We start from the raw sequence: 24833 nt of genomic DNA, 5'->3' as shown, positions 1-24833 counted from the left end.
GGATTACTTCATTTAAGCCTCACAACAACTCTGTGAGATATATGCAATTATTATCTCTGTTTTATATACAAAAAACCCCCAAGGCTAGGAAAGTTTTAGTAACTTGCCTAAATTCACAGAGCTAGTGATGGAGCCGTATCTGAACCCAAGATACTCCATCCTCCAGCCCAAACTCTTCCATGTCATTCTGCTGTGACTTAGCCACTCTATCTCCTCTAGGTGCTCAACAAGATTCTAATTTTTTCTTTTTCCATACTTGCCATCCCTCTCTCTTTCATGCTCTCCTCTGTGACAGTCCACTCCTACCATTTCAACTGCAGGTGACCTGCAAGTCTACTCGGTCCCAATCTGTTGCCTGATTGATCTCTATCCTATTACCCCAATTAGGGGCATCTCCATTTGGGGTTCGCAAATCATTACCTGAATCACACAAGCTCATTACCCTCCATCTCAAACCATTTTCTCCTTTGGACCATCCTTATTTCTTTTCTCCCTACCCTTAAATCTCCAAGCTTCAGGACTTCCCTGGTGGCGCAGTGGTTAAGAATCCACCTGCCAATGCAGGCGACAAGGGACACGGGTTCAATCCCTGGTCCGGGAAGATCCCACATGCCATGGAGCAACTGAACCCATGTGCCACAGCTACTGAGCCTGTGCTCTAGAGCCTGTGAGCCACAACTACTGAGCCTGTGTGCCACAACTACTGAAGCCCCTGCACTCCAGAGCCCATGCTCCGCAGCAAGGGAAGCCACCGCAATGAGAAGCCCGCACACCTCAACGAGGAGTAACCCCCGCTCGCTGCAACTAGAGAAAGCCCACGTGCAGCAATGAAGACCCAACAAAGCAAAAAAAAAAAAAAAAAAATCTCTAAGCTTCAAAGTGACTTCTGTTCCTTTTCTCTCAACATACCCAGGGCCCAGCCACCAGAGTCATCGCCACCAGCGAGTCCTATAAATTCTGTCTCTGTAATTTCTTTCCAGCTGATCTCCTCCATCCCATTCCCATCACCACCATTATAATTCAGAAACTCATTATCCTAACCTGGGCACTGAAGTTCCCAGTGGTTGCCATCAATCTCTCTTCTGATAAAAATTTTCCCAGTTCTCTGCACACTGAATCAAGACAAAACTCTTCAGCTTAACATTTAGATTCTCCCTAGTATAGCTGCCTACCTACCTTTTAAACCTCATCTCTTACCACTGTCAACCATGTATCTATCCTCTAGATCAGCCAATCACTGTGTTTCCTGAGCATGTGTGCTTTAGCTCTCAGGCCACTGTTCAAGCTTCTTCCTACCTGGATCACCTCTCCTGCATCTCTGCATCTGGAAATCTGACCCTTCAAAGCTCATCTCTAATATCACCTCCCCCAGGAGGCTTTTTCTGATCTCAACAGGATGTGAGCTTCCCCTCGTGAAATCCTCTATCACTCTGTCCCTACCTTACTCCACTCATTATAGTGACCTCTATCCATTCCTGTTCCACTAACTAGATTGTTAATTCTTCCAATGCAAAAGCCAACATCCTTTGCCATAGACCAAATGTGGCCTTTATATAATAGAGACACAATAAACATTAAAGTGCACATATCTTCCTACTGATGGTCTAATAGATTTGCTAGAACGTATTGCATTATGAAATCGTACTGTAGAGAATATATTAAAAAGACATAAAACAATCTGAAAGCGAAGAGGGTGGACCAAATGTTTTTGGTTTAGACTTTAGTTGAATATGGTCGTACCTAATAAGCATAAGGAAGTTTTGGAATTTGGCCATCCAGGTAAGACCACAGCCAGTGGACTCCTCTACCTTCATAACTCATGTGGATAGTCCCACTAATTGACTCATAAAGCACTTGATCTTGACTGTGAAGGTGGCCAACATGAATAAATGGGTCCTGCCTGTATCTGGTTTGTGTCATACAGTCTATTTACATAATTTGGTGACATTTATGAATCCTTAAAATCTATTTAACAAAAAATTTCCCTTTATTACCACAGTAACTCTGCATTAATTCTGGACATGCAATCATCTGGATTAGAAGTAAGACAGACTATTAGAGGATGCTCTGAAACTGGCCTCAGAGGAAGAAAATGGAGTTTAGCAATGCTGATGATGAACAGACAGGAGGGACAGTGAAGAACATGCAGAGAGAAGCAGAAGGCCCAAGTTCCTAAAAACTTGGCTGGATGAGTCCCAGGGGAACAAAAGATAGACATCTCAAGGTCTGTCACCAAGTCAGGAAAGGGGAAAAACCGGGACAATGGAAACCATTCAAATATTAAGAATAGAGTGCATTATGGTGTAGGAAAATAAGCAGGGGGGGTGGGGAGGGGAAGGAAGACAAGAAGAGCACATGGGAATATAATGATCACGTCACGCCAATATATTTTTAGGTGAATTCTCATAGTTAGAACAATCGGCATGATTGTTTATTAGGTGCAATCCCTCTTTGTGATCACTTAACCAGCCCAGCTGGATTTGTTAGCCTGAAACTCCAAACTGGGAAAAGGGAGAACTATTATAACTATAATGTAAATATAAGTGAATTAGTATTTTAGCAGAATCTAGGGAGACAAGGTACAGTTTTAAGAAAGTAGTTTACTTATTTTACACAATATTCAGCATATTAAACTAGTGAAAATACAGAATTTGTGTCAGCTTGGAATTCACTGTAAGTGAGAGGTGACTTGTATCAATATTAATAAGAATAATATTTAGGGTTTCTATAGCAATTTTTTTCTCCTGGGAGTTTAGTTACCTTTAACAGCGATCAGTTATTCCTGACTTCTATTCATCCATCCATCCATCCATCCATCCACTCATCCATCCTTCCATCCATCCATCCATCCATCCATCCATCCATCCATCCATCCACCCACCCATCCATCCTTCCTTCTTTCCTTCCATCCTTCCATCCATCCATCCATCCATCCATCCATCCATCCATCCATCCATCCATCCATCCATCCTTCCCCCCATCCATCTATCCATCCATCAATCCATCCATCCATCCAACCAACTAATAGTCTAAGGATCTGGAGGCACACTTGCATTTAATTCTGTGAAACAGGTGAGATCAAGATATTAATAAGCCCCCTCTTTTAGGAGAAGAGGTGCAGAGAGATGACAAGCCCAAGCCCATGCAGTGAGTTCCTTGCAGGCTCTGGCACTAGAGCTCAGGACTGTCCATTGGATTCTACTCTTGATCCTTGTCTAGCCTGATTCTCCCTGAGATTTTTCTTCCAGCTGCCACCTACCTATAGAATCTATCATATTTATGGAGAGGAAGCAGTGCAAAGCATTTCCTTTTCCTAGTATCTGCCACAATTATGCCATCCTAGGTCTGAAAAACATGGAAAACTGAGACTCACTGTTCACGAAGACGGCAAACCTCAGGAAGGACAGGTAGCGTTCCCCTTCAATGGGGTTCCAGCCGACATCAGGGTATCCTTTGGCCAGAAGCATGGGGCAGCTCTGTAGGCCACAGCCTGCCAAGTAGGTCACCACCTGCCAAGAACAAGACAAAGGTAAGTGCCCAGGTTTTATTTTTTTTAATGTAAGTTTTTTACATAGGTATAAGGTATGCAAAATTCTGGGAAGTGAAGGGCTTTCATTTCCCTAGAAGCTAGAGAGAGCCCAGGACTTTCCAGGTAAATAATTTAGTAGATTTGAAATTGGAACCTTTTATTCATTTTTGTTTCCAAGCAATTGACAAGACTGATGATCACTGCTATGTAGGAACACTCCATGTGCTATATAGTTCCATGGATTTTCCAGTTCTGGCAAGAGGGATCTGCCATTTAAAAGTAGGCCTAAGTAGGGTGTCTCTGGGGAGGCAACAGTGGATGCAGGCTGGCCATGTTCATTTGGCCATGCTATTTCAAGACCAAAATGTTCAGTCACTGGTTGACTGGGTGGGCCTTCAATTAATCAGGGGTCCCTAGGTAAGTTCTGGCTCAACAACAGCTGTCCCAAGTCAGGAGCTGAGACGTTCAATGTGGGGTGGCTAGCGAAGAGGTCATGGCCAGTTAAGGACTAGGATGGGTAGTGTGTTCTCTTCACTTCCAGGTTACCAGACACTTATCAGAAGATCTCAGATCTGCGATCTGGTAGAATATTTTAGAATCTGCCTACTTTTCAGAAGGTGCCAGGCTAAAAGCTTAGCAAATAGACCTCCTGTGCTTGAAATACAGTTGTCATTCTAATTTAGCTTCTGATATTTTATGTACGCGCGGAGAAGAGGGGAATCCATTGTGCTGTTAATCCTCCAAGTCAGGAATGGTGTTTTCATTTTTTAGTCCCCAGGGCCTAGCACAGAGTAGGGGCTCAATAAACATTTGTCAAATGACTCATGTATTTGCTGACAGCAAATACTCCAAGTCATTTTGAAAGAATGATGGATCTAAGCCAAAACTCAGTAAGAAACTATCATCAAACTTTTTCCTACTTAAAGTAGCAAGGATATTATCATGCTTGGAGCTTAGATTTTGTTTGGTCTTAAAAATGTCTAGAAAAGGGTTCCCTGGTGGCGCAGTGGTTAAGAATCTGCCTGCCAATGCAGGGGACATGGGTTCGAGCCCTGGTCCGGGAAGATCCTACATGCCACGGAGCAACTAAGCCTGTGTGCCACAACTACTGAGCCTGCACTCTAGAGCTCACGAGCCATAACTACTGAGCCCGTGCACCACAACTACTGAGCCTGCACTCTAGAGCCCGTGAGCCACAACGACTGAGCCCACGTGCCACAACTACTGAAGCCCGTGTGCCCTAGTGCCTGTGCTCCGCAACAAGAGAAGCCACCACAATGAGAAGCCCGTGCACTGCTAGGAAGAGTAGCCTCCACTCGCCGCAACTAGAGAAAGCCCGCGCGCAGCAACGAAGCCCCGATGTAGCCATAAATAAATAAATAAATAAAGTCCGGAAAAGCATTAATAAAAGCAGGAATTAGGCAGAGTTTTCAGGGTTACAGGTGCAGGGCATTTCACCGGCCACAAAAATAAGTGCTCATGTGTGTGCGTGCGTGTGTGTGTGTGTGTGTGTGTGTGTGTGTGTGGTGGCTGTACAGTCTCAGGCCTGGTTCCTGCTGTGATACATAGAAGGGTGGAATGGAATGGCAGCATTTACTGGCCCGTCACCTTCTCCCCCAGGGACCACACTTGGGGCATTTCCCAACACTGGCCTGAGTAAAGTCTGCGTACTGTGCTGAGCCACAAGAACCACCTGAAGAGGAGGCAGCGACCCCACCATCCTCCTCTACAGATTTCCCTGGGTCCCCTTTCTCCCCTCTCCCCGCCTCCTGGCCTCCACTCAACATATCTTGCATCTTCTGAGGGAGGCTTGTGGTCCTTGTCGAGCAGTATCAACTGAACAGGTGAACGAGGCTGACGGTGGGGTGCTGGGCACTGAGCCTTGTGGCACTGTCTTGTCAAAAGAGAACCGTTAACTGCTTTTAAATACAGGTGTCAGTTATCATCACATCACCCAAATAAAAACCGTGATATTTATTGCTGTCTAAATGTATGAAGAGCTGAGTCTGACTGAAGTCTGTCCCACCAGAGGCAGAGACCAGGAATACCCAGGGCATTGATGGAACAGCTATCACCTATCATGCTGCTGGGTGCACAGCTCCTGAGTCCCTGTGTGTATGGGGGCGGAGGGGGGGAGTTGTCTTGTTTCTGTTCCAGTCAGTTCTTCTCATTGAAACCAGGAAGTGTTTTCTAACATATAAACGGCGCTGTGTTGCTCCTCTGCTTGAAGCCCTCCAGTGGTTTCCGTGGCTCCAGGCTCTACAGGGAGGTCCCATAGTATAATAGGTAAGAGCTCGGCCTCTGGAGCCCAGTGCTTTTGACCCCTGGCTCTGACACTTACAAACCCCACGACACTGAGGATGTCCCCTAATCTCTCTATGCCTCAGTTTCCTCTCCTATAACTGGGGCAACAATAAAAGGGCTTGTCCTGAGGGCCATGTGAGTTAATTCCGAGGGGGCATGGCACACAGTGATTCCGGAGAAGCGTGGACTTCTGTTATTAGCAGCAATGGCAGCATAAGGCCCATTCCTTTCTGCTCTCCCTCCTTCCTCACCACTCCCCCCAAGCACTCTGCGCTCTGGTCACACCCAGCTTTCCGAAGTTCAAGCACGCCACGCTCTCCTCTCTGAACTTCAAACATTCCTGGCACGCGCTTCCCCGCGATGTGGCTGAGTAGCTTCTGCCCACGCTGGGGGTCATCTCTTTGCTGAGGGCCCTTCCTGATCCCCTTGACAGGGTCAGGGGCCCACTCCTAGGTGCTCCCAAACCCACCACGCAGTGGACGACCTTCTCCTTGTCCCCCTACTAGATTGCTCCTCTCCACACTCAGGAAGTTCACTGCCAATCTCGTCAGCTGTCTAGTCAAGGAAACAGTCCCAAGACGGGACAGGGAAATGATGGAGGCGAGGCGGCCTGACCCCCACCAGGAGTGCACTTCACCGTCCCGACGACGTGGGGTAGCTCAGTCTCGTCTCCTCTGTCCACGGACAGGACACGTGTAGGCGCTCTTTATCTTTATAGTAATTATACCGTTTTCTGTCATGTCGCTTTCTTTAGTGTATAAACATGTAAATTCGATGACACAGAACTTTATTAGGAACCACAGGTCTCTGGGGGTCCCATGCAGACCAGTGAGGCTGGGCCTTTGCACACAAAGAACACACATGTCCACATCTGTGGAGCTGGCGAGCCCTGAACACAGGAGATGCTTGGTCCTAATTATCACACAGCTGCCAGTGACTCACATCCCCCCATATTTTTGTCACACGCTAAAGAGGTTCTGACGGAGACCAGACTTCCGTCTGCTTTTCCTTGGCCTGGCTGTGCTGCAGGCAGAGGGCAGCAAGCACAGTGCCTCCCCAGGGCCACTTACCTTCTCGAGGTCTGGTTCCTCTAACCCCAGCGCTAACTCGTTGTTGTCCATCACAGAGGAAGCAGCCACATCCAGCGGGGTGGATCCTCTCATGGACGGGGAGGCTGAGGAAGGAGGAGAGAAGGAGAAAGAAAGGGAGAAAGAGGCCATCTAGCGCTGAGCTGAGGTTGCAGTGCACAGTAATGGCCAGGAGAGGGCAGCAAACACAAAACCTGGGTCCCATCGCTGTCCTCCGAGGGGGGCTGCCCGCCCAATTTAAGAAGACCTCTATTTGCTATCTTTCCTCCCCACACTCACTACTGATTGAGAATATAGCTTAAGTTAGAAAATCAGTTCATAGGATCAGCTGGGACCACGTATTTTCAAGTGCTTTTCTAACGTGGAAGTTCTTGGGCCCCCATTTGGTGATCATTCAAAAGTCTCAGATGTCACTTGATCAACTAAGCTCACATAACTTGGCCATTTCTGGGGTCACCACCTAGAGTTTAAAAATAGCCTCAAACAGCATTAGCTCTTACAGTTCAATCAGGTCACCAACGTTGTCTTTCATTTCCTTTGTTTGGTTCTTAGGCTAGAACTGAGAAAAACTTCAGGTGGCATTTTATAAAAAGGTTGGTTAGTGTACGGTTGCATTTGATAAATAGGAAAACTGAGATTTCAGATTTCACGTGTACATCATGTGTGTATGTGAGTCTTCCACAAATTCATTTGGTTTACATGCACAACAGTGAGTGAGGCATGTGCAGGCGTTGGTTTTCTAGCAGTGGTGATGGATGTGCACTGTTTGTCCATAGTTGCTCCTGGCCCGTCTGCCTTGCAGCTACGAAAGCACTGGCTGGTTGGCTGATGGGACAGGCATGCAGCCCAAGAGGGGACTGGATCCATGACCTTGGTCTCGTTAGCACTGCTCCCTGGTCAGCTGAATGGGCTGGGAGGCGCTGTATCTCCAGACTACATCCACAGTCTCAGGCAGCATTTCATAAACCATGAGCCACTGGTCCCCAGAGACAGGAGGCAAACTGTGTGACTATGCTGACACAAATCTGTCACCAGCGCTGGCTGGCAGTGACTTCTCTACTTAGGTTGGAGAGCAGAGACACGGTATTATTATCATCTCACCTGTTTTTAGATCAGGCAGGGTTCCTTCTTATATTTAAAAATACCATAGCATGCATGTGACTTCTTTCCCTTTATTGCCTAAGTGGTCAGCAGGGGGGAGGGTAACCTCTGAGCCAACAGCAGACGTTATAATGTGACCTACCTAGGCCAACACTGCTATTCTCCAGCAGGTAACTGAGATGCTCAAACATGGCCTTCTGATTTTGTCGGCTAATTCGACAGAAATAGCACAGGAAGCGGCAACAGCTAGCAACCATCTTTGGAAAGGCAATCTGTAGGGAGAAGTAGAAAGTGTCAGGGAGAAGAATCTATCACGAGGCCTTTCTGAAAAGGCTGACTTCAAAGAGTCTTAGGGTGAAGTCTTGCAAGCTGCCAACAGTTTGGAAAAGGAATTTTCTCCTTACTTCCAGATGGTTCCAAGACTGATTCATAGGAGGGACAGAGAATACACACCTAAAAGAGGCTTCTAAAAATACTGAGAGCTAATTATAGTTCCTGAAGTATCTTTCTTTCAAAGAAAATAGATGTCAAACCAGAATCCCAGTCATCCTTACATGTCATGAGAAACTGTACAACCCTACATCAGACCATTCTAACTAGGAAGGGAGTAGACAGAAAGGGAGATGGGTGATCACAGACAAACAAGACCCCAAACTATTATCAAACCTGAGTCTTCTGGGTAAAGATTGGCCCCTACAGTTGTAGAAGCCCCCAAAGCATCACCCCCTCAGACTGTGAGCCTTCCCCAATTACTTCTGTCCTTGATAACTACTCTCCTATGGGCTCCTATGGTACTCGTAATATGATTCTTACAATTTAGCACTGAGATGCCAACTTCTATTACCATCTACAGTGCTTGGCTTCTCTGCTTAACAAAGTAATTAGCATATCCAGGGCTTGGCCACATCTTCTGTCTGATCAATCATGCTCAATAAATGGTGTCAGTGTTGGCTCAGGACCCTAGAAAGCCGTTAATTTCCGCCTTTAGAATCATGGAGGTTCTGAAAGCTCCAGTCTGCCTGCCTGCTGAGGCATCCAGACATTTGCTCAGGGATCGTCTGGAGAGTCCACTTTCAAAAGAGACCAGAAGGAAGGAAGTGAGGAGGAAGGTAAGCTTGGCTCCTGTTCTTCCCTCACAACCCTCACCTGTCAATACTGGTGGAACTGCTTTCCTAGGATCAGGCACTTCGGAATTTCCAATATTTGAAAACATACCCCATCTTCTGCCTTCAGAAGCTCTCTAACTCTGAGGAGGACCCAGACAAATTGTGATACATGCCCAGGTGGGCCCTATGAGCACTCCCTGCCCCTTGGCAACAGGAGCTCCCCCTGACAGCAGGCTCCTTATGGGGGAGCTGGCCAGGAAATCCAACATCGTCAGGAGCTTGGCTCAGAGAGGAAACACGCATACTCTGGTGGGAACACTGCCAGGATTGTTATTAAAATCGTGTTCTCCTTTAGAACAGCCTTCTCCTGACACAGCACCAAACACACCAGGCTCCTAAGTGGAACCAGAGGCATTCCATCTCGGAAGGAGCAGGGCTGCAGAGGATGGGAAGGAGACTAAGCAACTTGGTGGAATGAGCGAGAAGAACTCCTACACTGGCTGGACCCCATCTCTTGGCTCCTTCCTGGCTGGGTGCTCATCCCCGCCCCCTCCTTGGGAAGAGTCACTAGGCAGTAGGCACCAGCCATGTGGCTGTGAAGAGGTCACCTCACGTGTCCCTGCCCAGGGGTCAAGTTCTGGTTAAATTCTCCTCGGGGCATTACCTGAGATTTCTCTGCACCCAGCACGTTCACCATCACCTCCATGACTGTCTCGTGCATGCCGAGGACTCGCATGAGGTTGGGGTGCTGGTAAAACACCTTGTTGTTCATTATGTCTCTAGGGTAATCGGAGAGAGAGGTCAGCCCTTGCTTATTTCAATGCTATGACAATTCAGGGGCGAGAACACACAAATGTACAAGCATACTCGGGGTGAAGTAATGTACATGTCATGTGCTGGAAAGATGCTAAAAAGGCACTAGGTTGGTGAGAATATACATGGAGGGCCTTTCTTTAGCTGAAAGGAATATTTTGTGCTCCTTTATTTCTACTAAGTGCTCTCTTTCTTTGAAATATTTCCTTCTAATGACATTAAACAGTTGTCCCTTGATTTTTTTGCTTGTAATAGTTTTGAGACAGCTCAAATCACTGGATTTCTCTTCCTCTGTGTGCTAAGGGTCTTCTATTTTTTGTTCTCTTGTCCTTATATCTATGTCTCTATGTACTTCAGATATCCGAATGGTAGGGCTGTACCCTTTCCTTAAGGCAAATGTGTATTAGGTACCAATGATATTTTTGGACAACAGTGCTAAAAAATCAATGAAATGATCAACAATGAAACATAAAAATAATTATATTTTTAAGTCATTCAACATAAATTCACATAATAAAGCTGCAGGCAAATCAAAACACAGAAGCATCCTGTGACCCGGCTGTGGAATCCCTTGCAGGTGGTTACTCTCTGCCCATACCCATTCCCCAAAGGGTTGCAGCTGTTAAGAGGAGACACACTCAGTTTTTAGCGCAGTTGTGTCTACTGCAAGGGCTGGGGGAGAGGCTAATTCTGTGGCTTTTTTCTCTTTCCATAGAAGTCTCATCATCTCTATTATAAGATTCCTCTTTGGAAATGAGTTTAAAAAATGCATGCATCTCCCCCGGACTCCCAGCAGGTATCCTCAGAGTCCCTGTTCTGGGCCTCAGTGATGCTCTTTTACTCTGCTGGCTCGAGGGTGGTAGGATGGAACATCCAGCAGCAGGAAGGCTGTAGCTCTAGCACTTGATTTTAATCAAGTAAAACTGTGGGCTGGTCAGTGAGCCTTTTGGGGCTTCAGTTTTTCTCATCTGCAAAAGGGAACTACGCTATCTAATTAAAGGAAATCTTTTTGATGTCTAAAATGTGATCTTTCTTGTGGTATATATATATACAATGGAACACTACTCAGCCATAAAAAAGAATGAAAATTTGCTATTTGCAGGAACATGGATGGACTTGGGGGGCATTCTGCTAAGTGAAATAAATCAGACAGAGAAAGACAAATACTGTATGATATCACTTATATGTAGAATCTAAAAAATATAACAAACTAGTGAATACAACAAAAAAAGGAGCAGACCCACAGATATAGAGACCAAATTAGTGGTTACTAGTGGGGAGGGGGGGAGGGGAAACATAGGGGTGGGGCAGTGGGAGGGAGGTACAAACTGTTGGGTGTGAGACAGGCTCAAAGATGTATTGTACAACATGGGGAATTTAGCCAATATTTTGTAATAACTGTAAATGATAAGTAATCTTTAAAAATTGTATAAAAACAAAAAAAATTTTTAAATGATGAAAATAAAAATAAACACATAAATAAAATGCAATCTTTCTGGTGACGTGGCTTCTAAGGAAGAGCCACGAGCTATTGTCATGGGGAAAGGTGTCTCAAAGAACTGAAGAAAATGACTCCACATTAGTCCTGAAAAAAGGGAGGAACTGGGCTGTAATTTTTCAGAGGGAAGTCTCAGAAGATCTCCACTCAAAAACTCAAGTGCTCAAAACGTTTCTCTCTTGCTGGGTTGAACACACTGCCCCTTCCTCTGGATTTTTTTCATTGCCTCCCCGGGGCTACTTTTATCAGATTCAAACTAAATATCTGCTTTTCTCCAAGACTCCTCCCCACTGCTTCTGGCCATGCCCCTTCATCCCAAGTAGCCCTGGTCTCTCAGGTTATCGAAGGTGACTGATTTAATGAGCACCTAATCCCATGAGGAGTGAAGTCAGGATGGGGGCACACGGAGGTTTTATGTGATTTGATTCCGGAACTGCCATGTAGCAAGCTGAACCAGTTTTCCCACCGGAAGCTTCTCTAAGAACTTGCCCTTGATGGGAATGACCTACCCCAGCCCGTTGATCATGAGCAACTCCTCCTCCTTGCCCATCCGGACACTGAGCAGGCAGCGAATCTGGCCCAGGGCAGCCAGCAGGCTGATGGTGTCGCTCACGGAGACCTGGCTGATGGTGTAGGTCTTCCGCAGCGCCTGCAGCAGCTCCCCGATGCTGTCGTACTGCCTCCGCAGGAGGCTGAACATCATCCGAACCAGCTCTGCATCCTGGATCTGGTCCTCCTGGGCCCAGCAGATCATGGTCTGTGAGATGAGCTCCTTCAGTGTCGCTAGAAGGACAAGAGGAAGGACCAGTACCGCGGCTGTCAAGGCTCAGGAGAGCTGCGTACTTCCGCCACGTCATTCAGTGATGATAACACACATCATCCGCTGGGCAGGGCTAAAAAATTCTTTTTTTAAGGGCGGGGCATGGCAGGTAGAGAAGTAGAACATATTACCAAAAGGCAGGACCGTGAGCCGTACTATAAGAAAAGAATATCTCCACTTTGAATTGAGAAACCTAAATATTCTATTTGGATTAAATGACATTAAATGACGTTTGAATGATGCTGGATGTAGAAGACGAAATAAGATGCCTTCTTGCCTTCAGGGTGCTCACAAGCTGGTTCTTTACATTTTCATTTTGACTTAAAAGTTACATTTTATCTTTATTTTATAATATAATGTAATACACACTAACATGGGGGTATGGATGCAAGTGCCATGGGATAGAGTGGGGAGTGAGTGATTCTGGATGGATGAAAACATTAAGAAGACATTGGTCACTGCCTCTTTAGAGTAAAGCACTATTAAGCGCTGGGATTTCTCTACCATAAATGCTATTCTCCAAGTGTTCTAAAGACACCACGTACCACAAACTGAGTAAGCCATGCCATTGATTCAAGAACTCTAAAATATATTTGAGATGACACAAACATAAACATACATTAGGGGATGGAGAGAAGTGGACCGAGAACACTCTATTAGGTCCAAAGACTTTGCAACACTGGACATCTGCCCATCACCCGCTGAACTGGCTGTGTTGTCCTGGATCTTTGGCAGGAGTCAGCTGACGTTATGTCAGGGACTAATTTCACAAGCATCAAGAGGGAAACCAGTAGGACTTTGAATTCAAAATTTATCAGGGCTCATGCTGGTTGCACAGAAACACCACTGGCTGCACAAGTAAAGGAAAGACGGGTGAAGTGGGGCTCAAACCAGACCTGGGACCTTCAGAGGTTGAACTGAATGGCCCCCGAGAAGTGCTGATGGGCACTGGTGTGGGAAGATGACCAAAAGAGAGAGGTAGATCTGTGCAGGAGGACAGAGTGACAGCGGACCCTGCCAGAATGTCTGGGAAGGCACTGCTCACCCCTCTCCATGTCATACACATTTCCAGAAGATGCCATAACAGAAGTTAGAAATGCTGCTCTTATAATTTCATCCAAGTCCGGCTCTGCCTGTCACGCTCCTGCAAGGTATGGATGGCACCAAGATCATTAATTCAGACCCAGTGATAAAGGCAGAGCTCAGGGGATGATGAAGGTCACATAGTCTGTCAGTGAAATGACTGGGAATCAACTCAGATGGGTGCTCTCGGGAGCCTGTGCCCCATCTCTAACAGTCTAGTTTTCTACTCCATACCACTAAATACGGCAGATATCTGCTCTACATACAGCAATGGCTCATCATAAGGATATAAAAATAGAACTTCATTACCAAAGCTGCAGAAGAGATCTAGATGTAATGGATTAATTTAACTTACCGCCGTGTCTATCAACCCGGTGGGTGTTTTAGGTTCAGATAGGAGACATAAGCTGAAAAACGTAAAAAAGGATACCCAAGGCAGAGAGAAGCACAGTTAAAAGATGTTCCTAAGAGATCTCACTAGGCAGGGATTGCTGACTAATATCTGTTAGGTTAGATAATATCTGTACTCTCTGAGAGAGAAAAGTTGTTTATGGTCTAAGCCTGGGCTCCTCTCAGGAACTTGTTTCCTCAGTAGCCAAATGTAAAAGTTCCTGTTTCTCCTACCTAACAGTCACACTAAGGAATAAAAGCAGGACAAAGCCACAGACACTCTTGGACGCAACGTAATTTTATCTAGTCCTAGTCTTGTATGTACAGTTCCCTCTTAAGCCTGAATTTGGCCTGAAAGAATTACAGTTCTCAATACTTACAACCAAATTCTTTGCAGAGATAACACACATCACCACAGTCCCCACCACACATGAAAAGCAACCATCAGAATTGTTAATCAGCTCAAGGACCATTCCAACAGGGAATTTTACAGAGTCATAATGAAACCAAGCAAATATTAGCTTTCCCTTAACCTGGCTTTCAGATTAATTCGGGATTTGGGCGAGCTCTTAGCCACCCACAGACTTATCAATCCAAGTCAACATTTGTAGCCTAGAGAACAAAACATTGCCAGCAAAACATCTCATGAGAGGGCAAATGGGAAAGGAAACAGCTATTTTTTTTCTTTTTTGGAAAGGACAAGATTTTATTTTATTTTATTTTAATATAGTTGATGTACAATGTTGTGTTAATTTCTGCTACACAGCAAAGTGATTCAGTTATACATATATATATACATGTATACACACACACACACATATATATGTATACACAGTCTTTTTTTTAAGTTTTATTTTCCGTTACGGTTTATCACAGGACACTGAGTATAGTTCCCTGTGCTCTACAGTAGGATCTTGCTGTTATCCATTCTCTATGTAATAGTTTGTATCTGCTAATCCCAAACCCCCAATCCATCACACCCTCCCCCCCCAATCCTCCTTGACAACCACAAGTCTGTTCTCTATGTCTGTGAGTCCATTTCTGGGAAACAGCTCTTTAACCCGAAAGGGTGGAGCAGGAAATGCCCCACAGGTTCTTCGCCCAGGCCAGCCTTCAAGGTACGTATGAGACAACAGGATAAACAATTACCTGTGTGTGACCAAGCTAATGCTCAGCTAAAAAAATGCGGCCCCAAGATCCTGACAGAAAAAGCAACTCATCATCGTGTATTGATGGGCAGATGTAATTCAGCCAAAGGCATGACATTTAAGGCCATTCTTGTTGGACAGGGGTTCAAATGGTGAGACCAAGGTCCAGAAAGTGAGAGAAAGAATAACTATGAGAAGAAAGCAAATTGGGGGGGTGGGGGGAAACATTCTTAAGAACCCTGAGAAGCACAGCATACTTTGTGGCCTGATGTATGCTAGAGACCTAGCACCCACCAAGCAAACGTAGACTGAATCATGAATTTCTAAAGGTCTAAACACTTCTGGAACTGAGAAAATGGAGCGTTATACCCCTGGCAGCAACGCTGTTGACAATTCCTCAGATTTTAATTAGCTCCCACGAGTCAGCATCAGAGAAGCGTAACCAGGGTAGAAAGGTTAAAAAGAATATTTTCTTTTCTTTTCTTTTTTTTAAATAAATTTATTTATTTTTGGCTTCGTTGGGTCTTTGTTGCTGCGCGTGGGCTTTCTCTAGTTGCGGCGAGCGGGGGCTACTCTTCGTTGCTGTGCGCGGGCTTCTCATTGCGGTGGCTTCTCTTGTTGTAGAGCACGGGCTCTAGGCACGCGGGCTTCAGTAGTTGTGGCTCGCGGGCTCAGTAGTTGTGGCTCACGGGCTCCAGAGCACAGGCTCAGTAGTTGTGGCGCACGGGCCTATTTGCTCCGCGGCATGTGGGATCTTCCCGGACCAGGGCTCGAACCCGTGTCCCCTGCATTGGCAGGCAGATTCTCAACCACTGCACCACCAGGGAAGCCCAAGAATACATTTTCTAGAATGTGGTAGGCTCTCTATATATCTGTACATCTGGGGATTAAAATAATTAATGCACATAACCATGTCTGGCATATACCATGGACTTAATAAAGGGTAACTATTATGCTATCTATGCCAGAAGCTATAAAAATGTGGTCCACAGACCCCTGGGGTCTCCAAGACCCTTCAGGAAGTTTGCAAGGCCTACTGTATTTTCATAATAATTCTAAGATGTCGTTTGCCTTTTTAATTGTGTGGATAGCAACACTGATGGTGCAAAAGCAACCGTGAGTAAAACTGCTGGGGACCTAGCACAAATCACGGCAGCAGCACCGAACTCTATGGTTTACTGCCGCATCCCTAGAACAACGCCCAGTGTCACATAAGAATGTTCTGAGTGAAATATTAAGATTGTTAATTTTATTAACAATAAACTCTTGAGTATACATCCTTTTAATATCCCGTCTGACAAAATGGGAAGCATGCCTAAAGCACTTCTGTTGTACAAAGGTCAGTGGTTTTCCTGAGGAAAAACACCTGTGCAATTGTCGTGATTGTTATGAGCTAAACTAGGTGCTTATTTCATGGAATGACATCTTAATTAAAAGAACGACAGACAAACTATGGTTAATCACACTTGAGTAACAGAGAGATATTTTCTTAAAAATGAAAGAAGCCTGTCACTTGAAGGAAAACAACTGATAGTACCTATTGCCAAGTTTATCATTCGAGCTTTCAAGTGAAAACTAGAATTTTGCAAAATGTTTATCTGCCACTGTGAATTTGACAGCTTCCCAGCACCTAAAGACTTTTCTGATTAAGTTGTTGATATTAATGAATGATTTAAAAATATTTTATCATAAAATGTGTCAAAATTTGAAAGCTCTGCATAACTCAGTGAACCAATAATTTCCCAAAGATCAATGCATGATGTTACAAAAGCATCATGGGTAAAAGAATCCATTTAATACGTAAGATAGACCAATGGATTGTTATGTAACCAAATACAAAAATTTCTTTACTATGATTTCAGATCCCACACAGCAAATTAACTTCTGAGGAACTATTACTTGCTGAGTTTTGACGTAGTATCAGAGAAGAATATCCACAATTAACTGAAAAAGCTACTAAAAATACTCCTTCCCTTTCCAACTATATATCTGTTTGAGGCCAATTCTTTAACCAGATACAAGAATTCAAAAAAAAAAACCAAACAACAGAATCTAGCTATCTTCTAAGTGAGACACAGATTTATAAAAATACAAAACAACGTCACTCATCATTTTTTTAATTTTTAAAAATTCAGTTGTTTTTCATAGAAGTATGTTATTTATGTAACATGTAATGGGTTTACTATTATTATTTAATTTATTTATTGAAGTATAGTTGATTTATAATATATTAGTTTCAGGTGTACAACACAGTGATTCAGTATTTTTATAGATTATACTCCATTTAAAGTTATTATAAGATATTGGCTATATTCCCTGTGCTGTACAATATATCCTTGCAGCTTACATATTTTATACATAGTAGTTTGTACCTCTTAATCCCCTACCCTATCTTGCCCCTCCTCTCTTCCCTCTCCCCACTGGTAACCACTAGTTTGTTCTCTGTATCTGTGAGTTTGTTTCTGTTTTGCTGTATTCATTTGTTTGTTTTATTTTTTAGATTCCACATATAAGTGATAATACAATGTATTTGTCTTTCTCTGACTTATTTCACTAAGCATAATTGGGTTTATTATTTTTCAAGGAATTAACAAATAACCATTTTCTCATAAAACTGATAATAAATGAGAATTTAAAACAATTCTAATTCAGTTTTAAATGTGTTAATGTGATAGATATAATCCTCATAAACTGAAGCATTTTGGGATCCTTGGTAATTTTTAAGAGCATAAAGGGGTCTCAAGACCAAAATTTAGAGAATCAGTGGTCTCTATAAAAGGCCTATGTTAGGTGATGGCTGTGATTGGAAAGCAAAGCTTTCCCTCCAGCGAAGATGAAACCCTGTTCCATTAGGCTATGTGATTCTAATCAAGTGGCTGAGACCTGAACCTTGAAAAGTGCAGCTTAGGAAGCTTTCTCTGTTTGTTTCTGGATAGGAGGTAGATTAAATGAGAGTATAAAAAGAGTAAGACAGCTCACATTGAGAATTAAAGTGAAGATTAAAGAATCATTATCTCGAAAATTGAATCCCGGCAGTCGGCAAGGGGCCCAGCCGTTACTCATTCATCACCAAAGGGCTTCCCGCCAGCTTGAAGGGCCCTAAATGCTTCCCTCTTCCATTTGGGTGGAAGATGTCACCTTGGGAGCAAGGAGGGGGCCGGGTATCTTTGATACGGAGGTTGCCGGGCCTTCTGCAGCCTGCTGTGCAGCCAGTACAACGGGGTGCACAGAGAAAAGGTGGGCTGCAGGCTGCAGAGGGCGGCATTAATCCTCTGCCCCCGACATCAGCTTACCTTTCAGCAAAGACTTCACTCTCATTAACGCTGGAAACCGGGGCTGTCAATTCCAGAAGGCTTTGCTCTGGAGGCCATGTATATCTAGGCCTCAGGACAGACGTCACTCACCTGTTTCTGCCTCTCCTCATCTTAGTAGCTGAATTACCTCCAGTTGTGTCCCTCCTAAATTAGCTTATTAATAGAACGATAATTTCTGTTACGTGCCCAATTTTGAGTAAAGAACTCGATATGAAACTATTTCAAGACACAGTAATTACCCACAGCAGCCTAGCTGGGAAAACTAAATACATACATGTGAAGAAGAAATCAAGTGTAAAATAATGGGTGAAACTGTGTTGCCTAAGACATTTAGAAGTAAGACAACTTATAAGAAGGTACAACTTCCATTGTAATACATATACCCGAAAGAAATCAGAGAAGAGAAATGATCAGATCTTCCCTTCTTACTTTTTTCCCTAACGAGTCCTTTGTCTAAAATTCTTTATGTTTCTAGAATAGGTCCACATTACATGGAGACTAAAGAAGAAGGGAGGAAGAAGTTCTATCATGAAGTTAAGAGGGTCCCTCCAAGGGAGGTACAAAACGATCTGAGAGAAAAGACATTCCAATGGTTTGGAATGCCATTTCCCTTCAAAATATGATTCACACAAGTAGTTCACGTAGTAAATACTTATTTTTTTTGTCTGGTATCAATAGGAGAGTGCTGACAATTTTGGAAGGATTTTCAACAAAGCAAACGGAGGCGATTCTCGAGATACATTTGAATCTCTTTCTTAAGCAGAGACAGATACAACTAAATATTGATTTCATTTCTGCTGTTTTTCTAAATTCATCTTTGGAAATGCTGCCCTTTAATGACTAAAGACACTCTGGTGTTCATAAGAAACACATCTCTAAGTCTGTGAGTCTGTTTCTGTACTTAGAGAACGAATTTATGGTTACGGGAACGGGGGCAGGGAGGGATAGATTGGGAGTTTGAGATTGACACGTACACATTGCTATATTTAAAATATATAACCAACAAGGTCCTACTGTATAGCACAGGGAACTCTACTCAATATTCTGTAATAACCTATATGGGAAAAGAATCTGAAAAAGAACAGATACTTGTATATGTATAACTGAATCACTTTGTTGTACACCTGAAACTAACACAACATTGTTAATCAATGGGGGAAAAATTGCTAAAACTACAAAAAAAAAAAAAAAAAAAGAAAAAGAAAAGAAATACATCTCCTGAAGGGGGCGAGGCTCTGGAAATAAGGTAAAGGTGAGGTGGAGAGGTCAATCTACTGTTTGCCATCATGTTCTGGCCCCTGTTACTTTCTCATACATGTGCACACACGCCTAATTGCTCCACTCAGAACCTCCACCCCATGTGATAAAATTGCTTCCCCAGTCTTGGTTGCAACGCTAGGATTTTTATCCACCGATTTACCTGTTCCAAGAAGGCCTTGTCAAGTGAACTGGATAGTTCAGCTCATGGGATTTTAAAAAAGCTAGCGTGCTCTTTTCAAAAACAAAAAAGAAAGAAAGATATGTAACCAAGCCCTTGTTTTTCTGTTGAGAGATAAAAAATCCTATGAAACAGAACACCTTTGGGAAGCTAGACGTGTACGTGTGGTTTCCTTGATGATTATAAATGGCTTCACTTATGAAATTATTAACATTCTGACTCACACCTTACTTTTGTAATTAGTCTAATTAGGGATAGTCAAATCTAGGCAATTATATCAAGTATATGATCTAGAAACCGCATTTTAAATGACTGCTCAGGCTAACTCAGAGTGGAAATATGTCTAAGGCACTGTATTGTTTAGGGAGACTTGATGACTGGAAGGTAGACTAAAAGAAAAATAGCTACTTCACTACTTAATTTCTCGACTAGTCAGACATTCCACATAAGAAGAAAGGATTAGAGTGTCTTCAAATTAGAGCTAGCCTTAGTACACCGGTTTGGGAGCCCAGGTAGTATTTGTTGGTAAGTTGTTTATTTCCTTCCTCTTGTCACTTTGTAACCTCCTGTTGGACCTCAGAACCTCAAGCCCACCATTCTGTGAAACTAGCAAGCAAATTCTCTAGGGAGTCACCCATCATACTTGGTATAACGCTTTTCTAAATGGTCAGATTACCAGCTTTGCCATGCCAACTACAATAAGAGAAAGGCCATTTATTCTCACGGTGCAGGTTTAAATTTTTAGGCTTCAGAGTTCTGAAAAGAATCTTTTCATCTCTAAATTTAGACTACAGTCCAAGTGGCCATCAAACAATGAAGTGCATGCTTATTATCAGAGAGCAGATGTTGGCCACTGGCAAAGCAAATCCCTGCAGCTTACAGATTCCAAACCTATGGTGGTGTTACATTTCTTTGAGTGTGCTCTTAAATCCGGGTCAGTTTGGAAGAAAAAGTGTTCCCGATTACATTGTGGAGAGGGAGCAAACAAAACTGCACTGCACTTAGTTTAAACTTAGAAAGCAATTTATAATGCTCACACAATGGGAAAAGAAAAATAATTATGTGTCTCTAAATTACGTACACTTATTTTTAAATTCTAGGTGATTAAAAAGTCAGCTTGTGGTATGCTGCAAATGCTCTGGAGGCGTAACAGTTGGTAGATCAATTCCGAGTAGAAAGAACAAGTGTATTTTGACCTCTGCTTTCTTCCTCCTTGGGGTAGGCTGAATAATGCCCCTCTACACCCCCGCCAAGATGTTCAGCTCCAAATTCTCAGAACCTGTGAATATGTTACCTTACGTGGCAAAGATACTTTGCAGATGTGTTTAAGTTAAGGATCTTGAGATGGGAAGATTATCCCGGGTTATCTGGGTGGGCTCAATGTAATCACAAGGGTCCTTTTACGAGGGAGGCAGGAGGGTTAGAGTCAGAGAAGGACTTGTGATGACAGCAGCAGAGGTTGGACCGGTACCTCTGCTGGAGGGGCCACCAGTCAAAAAATGCAGGAGGCCTTTTGAAGTTGGGAAAGGCAAGAAGCGGATTCTCTCTAGAAGGACTGCAATGCTACTAACCCGTTTTAGACTTGTGACCTCCAGAGCTGGGTGATAACAAATTTGTGTTGTTTTAAGCCACCAAGTTTGTGGTAACTTGTTACACCAGCAGTAGGAAACTAATATAGTTCCATGGATAGGAAGTCCTGGGTTGAGGATATTTGACTGTTTTCCTGAAGCTCCAAATCAGACTGGAGCACCTCAGTGAGCAAGTACTACAGACATTGGGACCTGAGACAGAGCCGATTTTCTAAATTTTTTATGAGGCAACTGGAGTAAATAAATGACAGGGTTGCTGACAAAAGCAAAGTCTCTCTGGATCTGGCCCAGAGCTTGTGTCAAACACAACAACATCAAACGCAGAAAGTACCTACCGTAGAACCGCTATGGCCCATTAGATAATGTACACACATCACAGACAGCACATTCTCTAGTTCCCGTAACACAGCTTTTTGGCCTCTACTCCCCCTCCGAACATCAAGGGTAGAACTGCCTACATCTCAACACTACCCGCTGAGTATATGAAAGATGCTGAAGGTGATGACCATCATGGCATAATGAATATTCCTGACACTGAGCCAGCATCCATTTGACCATCCTTCCTTCTTAACAGAACTCTGCTTTTGTACCGATATCTGCCTCTCTGCCTTATGGCCCATGTTCCTCTGTGAAAGGGCCCAACACCACTACAAAGGTGGCTCTGTTGACTAAGTCACCCGCACATGTTATTTTCTAGTTCACATTCATCGGTTCATAAGTTGACCCATGATCGAGTTCTCCAATCAAAGGTGATCTCAGGATCCTTGCCTCGAATATCAGGGCAGAAGAAACTTTCTTGCTTTTCCCTTGGACACTGTAATGCATGGATGTAAGGCCCAGAACTACAGCCACCATGTTGGCTGGGGACGTGAGCAGAGCAAAGGGATTAACTCAACCAGGGTCTGGCTCCATCTCTAAACCTCCAGATACGCCAGTCAAAAAAGTCCCTTGTCAGCTACTCTACGTGAATTGGGTTTTCCGTTCTTTTTTGATGAAAGCATCTGAAATGATAATTGTGGAGGTGAAGTTCTTACGTATGACCTGTGCTTTGTATATTCACTTCAGAAGCTGAGAGGGATACCAACTTCTAAGTACCAGAACATTAAACTGAGCACTGCTTTAGTGAATCCTTATATTCCCTTCCCTTACCCCGTGAAGTGGGAATTATTATTCTCTTTTTTACAGAGAAGAAAACTGAAACATACAGAAGTTACAGAAATTTGCCTAACGTCATAAGTAGTAAATGAGCGAGCAGGGATTCAAACCTTGCCTGCTAGAATCCAAACCCATCTACTTTACCATCTTAGTGCTGCTTACTCTCAATAGCTTCATAAAATTCAGAAAAATAGTTATCTTTATTAATGCTTTAAATTTATATTATACTGCTTAGATGTTCTCTTAATAAACTCCAAAATGGAGTCAGAAATAAATCCTGAAAATCATAAAGCTTTAGCTCTTTTTCTAACTGACTCTGAGCTGGGCACATTAGTTACTCTCTCAGAGCCTTGGATTCTTCACCAATAAAATGAAGTGAACAATATAAAATCCATGTTGAAGAAAATGAATGGGAGTGCAGTCTAGTGACAATAGTACTTTGTTCCCGCTCTGCCTGGGTGACTTTGGTCAAGATGCTTTACCTCTCTGTGTCTCTGTTCACTTCTGTGAAGTCACTTGTGGCTTTATATTCTATGATTCTGTGTCTATCCAACCCACTGAGCTCTTGAAAGGGTTGTTCTAATTTATTAAAATGGTGAATGAATGCCTATGGCTTCATCGGGTTAAACTGATGAGCACCAAGAATTTTACCACTGCTTTTTAATGCTACCCAGCTTGCTCTTACCCATGATGTTACCCAGCTTGCTCTTACTAATAGTAAAACCTGAGATTGAGGAAGTAAAATCTTAAAATGCCAGCAGTTACTGACCATGGTGAGGAAGTGGTCATTATCAAAGCATCACTGCACACCGCTAATCACTTACATCGAGGAGATGAGCTGTGGAAACTTGATGGCCTTTCTGATGACTGTCCTGATTGCTGGAGGAGAAAGAGCCCTTCCTATGTCAGGGGTCAGATGGCACAATAACACTCTCTAGATTTAGTTGGGAAGATTTACTGGGGAAAGTCTCATGCCCTCTGTGCTCTGAGCTCCAGAGCTTCCTCCGGGCTTACAAAGTATCCAAATACCTAGACTTCGGAGCAGAGAAGGTCAGGGAGAAAGTTAAATCCATCCACTCCAAGGAGATTTGGAAAATTCATCATGTTAATTTCTCTGAACTTGCCTGGTGCCTCTCTGGCCCGGGCTGTGCACTTGGTGCCACTTTTGCCTCATTTCAGTAGAACAAGGATGCTATTGAGATCACTGAGAACAAGGTTACAAGGCCCTGAAAACCTGAAAGGCAAAGCCTGCAAAGACAACTGGACATTGTCGTTCTAAGAAAGAACCGCTCTGTTTACGATGGGGCCCAATGAACAGGCACTGGCTGTCAGACCCCCAGAGGCATGTGATGCGCAAGCGCCCCACCACGCGGCTCTGCAGCAAGCAGCTGAACATCTAAGAAAGCACCCAGCTCTCGTTCATCTCAGCTCTCCATTTAATTTTGGGACATGTCTACTTGTTTCCTTCTCTACGGGCTTCCTTGGCTGAGGAATAAGGATAAAAGTTCAGGCTGCTTGCTAGAACATTCTACTTCTCACAACAGTAGTAGCCAATATTTACTAAGAGCTTCCTGTGTGTCAGACTCTGTGCTAAATGCTGTATCTGAATTATCACTTAACCCTCACGACCACCATGTAAGAATAGAAAAGACGGATGCGGCAGGAACTGAGTTTCTCCAACACGGATGGCCGTTGTTAGACTAATCCTCACTTTATTTTTTATGTCGGCAAGGAAGCACTTCAATATAATAAACGAACTAAGGATCTTGTAAATAGGGGGTCTGCTGAGGCAGTGGGGGAGTGAGTGCTGTACAGGAGACGGAGCCTCTCACCTCTCTGCACAACTGGACCCTGCAAACCTCCCAGTCTCCCTGGCCTGGATGCCCTGGACCTTGGCTCTCAGGGCATGCCATGTGGGGACAGTCTCGTGGCGGTTGGCTATTTCTGCTAAATCTTTTTCCCTCCCTCCGTGGTCTTCTACCTTGGCCAGAGCATCCCCACTTGTGAAGCAGACTGCTTCACCCCCAGGACCGTTTCCCCAGCTGGCTGGCCACCCCCTGCCGTTAGAGGCGGCCCCGCAAAGCACCAGTGGGACTCACGGCGCCGGTTCTGCCAGCCCATCTCCGCAGCCTCCTGGGGTCTCATCCATCATATGGAGATGATTAGCCTGTTGTTTCTAAAATAGTCAACCAGCCTCATAATCATTTTCTCAAAAACACTCAGGCGATTAAATGACCGATGATGACAACAGGGTAAAGAGCACAGAGAGAACAGATGATGTTTGCTGATGTGTTAGGGAGGGAAATCTCTGAAATGAAGATGAAGCACAGATGGGACAGCAAAGGACTCAGGGACCTGAGGTCTCTGTCTTTACTCTGTTGGGAAAGCAATCAAGTTGCTTTTATTTTAGTTTCTGTGTCTTATTCACTGTGGAGAATAAACTGACGGTGAGGCAAA

General features: G+C 43.9%; 1 protein-coding gene across 1 annotated transcript in view; it reads right to left on the bottom strand.

The window, feature by feature from the left end:
* The window catches only part of RYR3 (ryanodine receptor 3), a 372240-nt gene that overhangs the window by 133570 nt on the left and 213837 nt on the right, over positions 1–24833 (bottom strand). The window contains exons 40-44 of the mRNA XM_061181456.1: positions 11949–12222; positions 9793–9907; positions 8165–8294; positions 6904–7007; positions 3374–3509 (exon numbers count right to left, since the gene is read on the bottom strand). Coding sequence (XP_061037439.1) covers positions 3374–3509; positions 6904–7007; positions 8165–8294; positions 9793–9907; positions 11949–12222 — 759 coding nt within the window. The remainder of the gene's footprint in view (positions 1–3373; positions 3510–6903; positions 7008–8164; positions 8295–9792; positions 9908–11948; positions 12223–24833) is intronic.

This window comes from Eubalaena glacialis, chromosome 2 (genome assembly GCF_028564815.1).
Source record: "Eubalaena glacialis isolate mEubGla1 chromosome 2, mEubGla1.1.hap2.+ XY, whole genome shotgun sequence".
Taxonomy (NCBI): Eukaryota; Metazoa; Chordata; class Mammalia; order Artiodactyla; family Balaenidae; genus Eubalaena; species Eubalaena glacialis.
The sequence above is the reverse complement of the archived record's forward strand: the minus strand, read 5'-3'. Positions and strand labels throughout refer to the sequence as shown.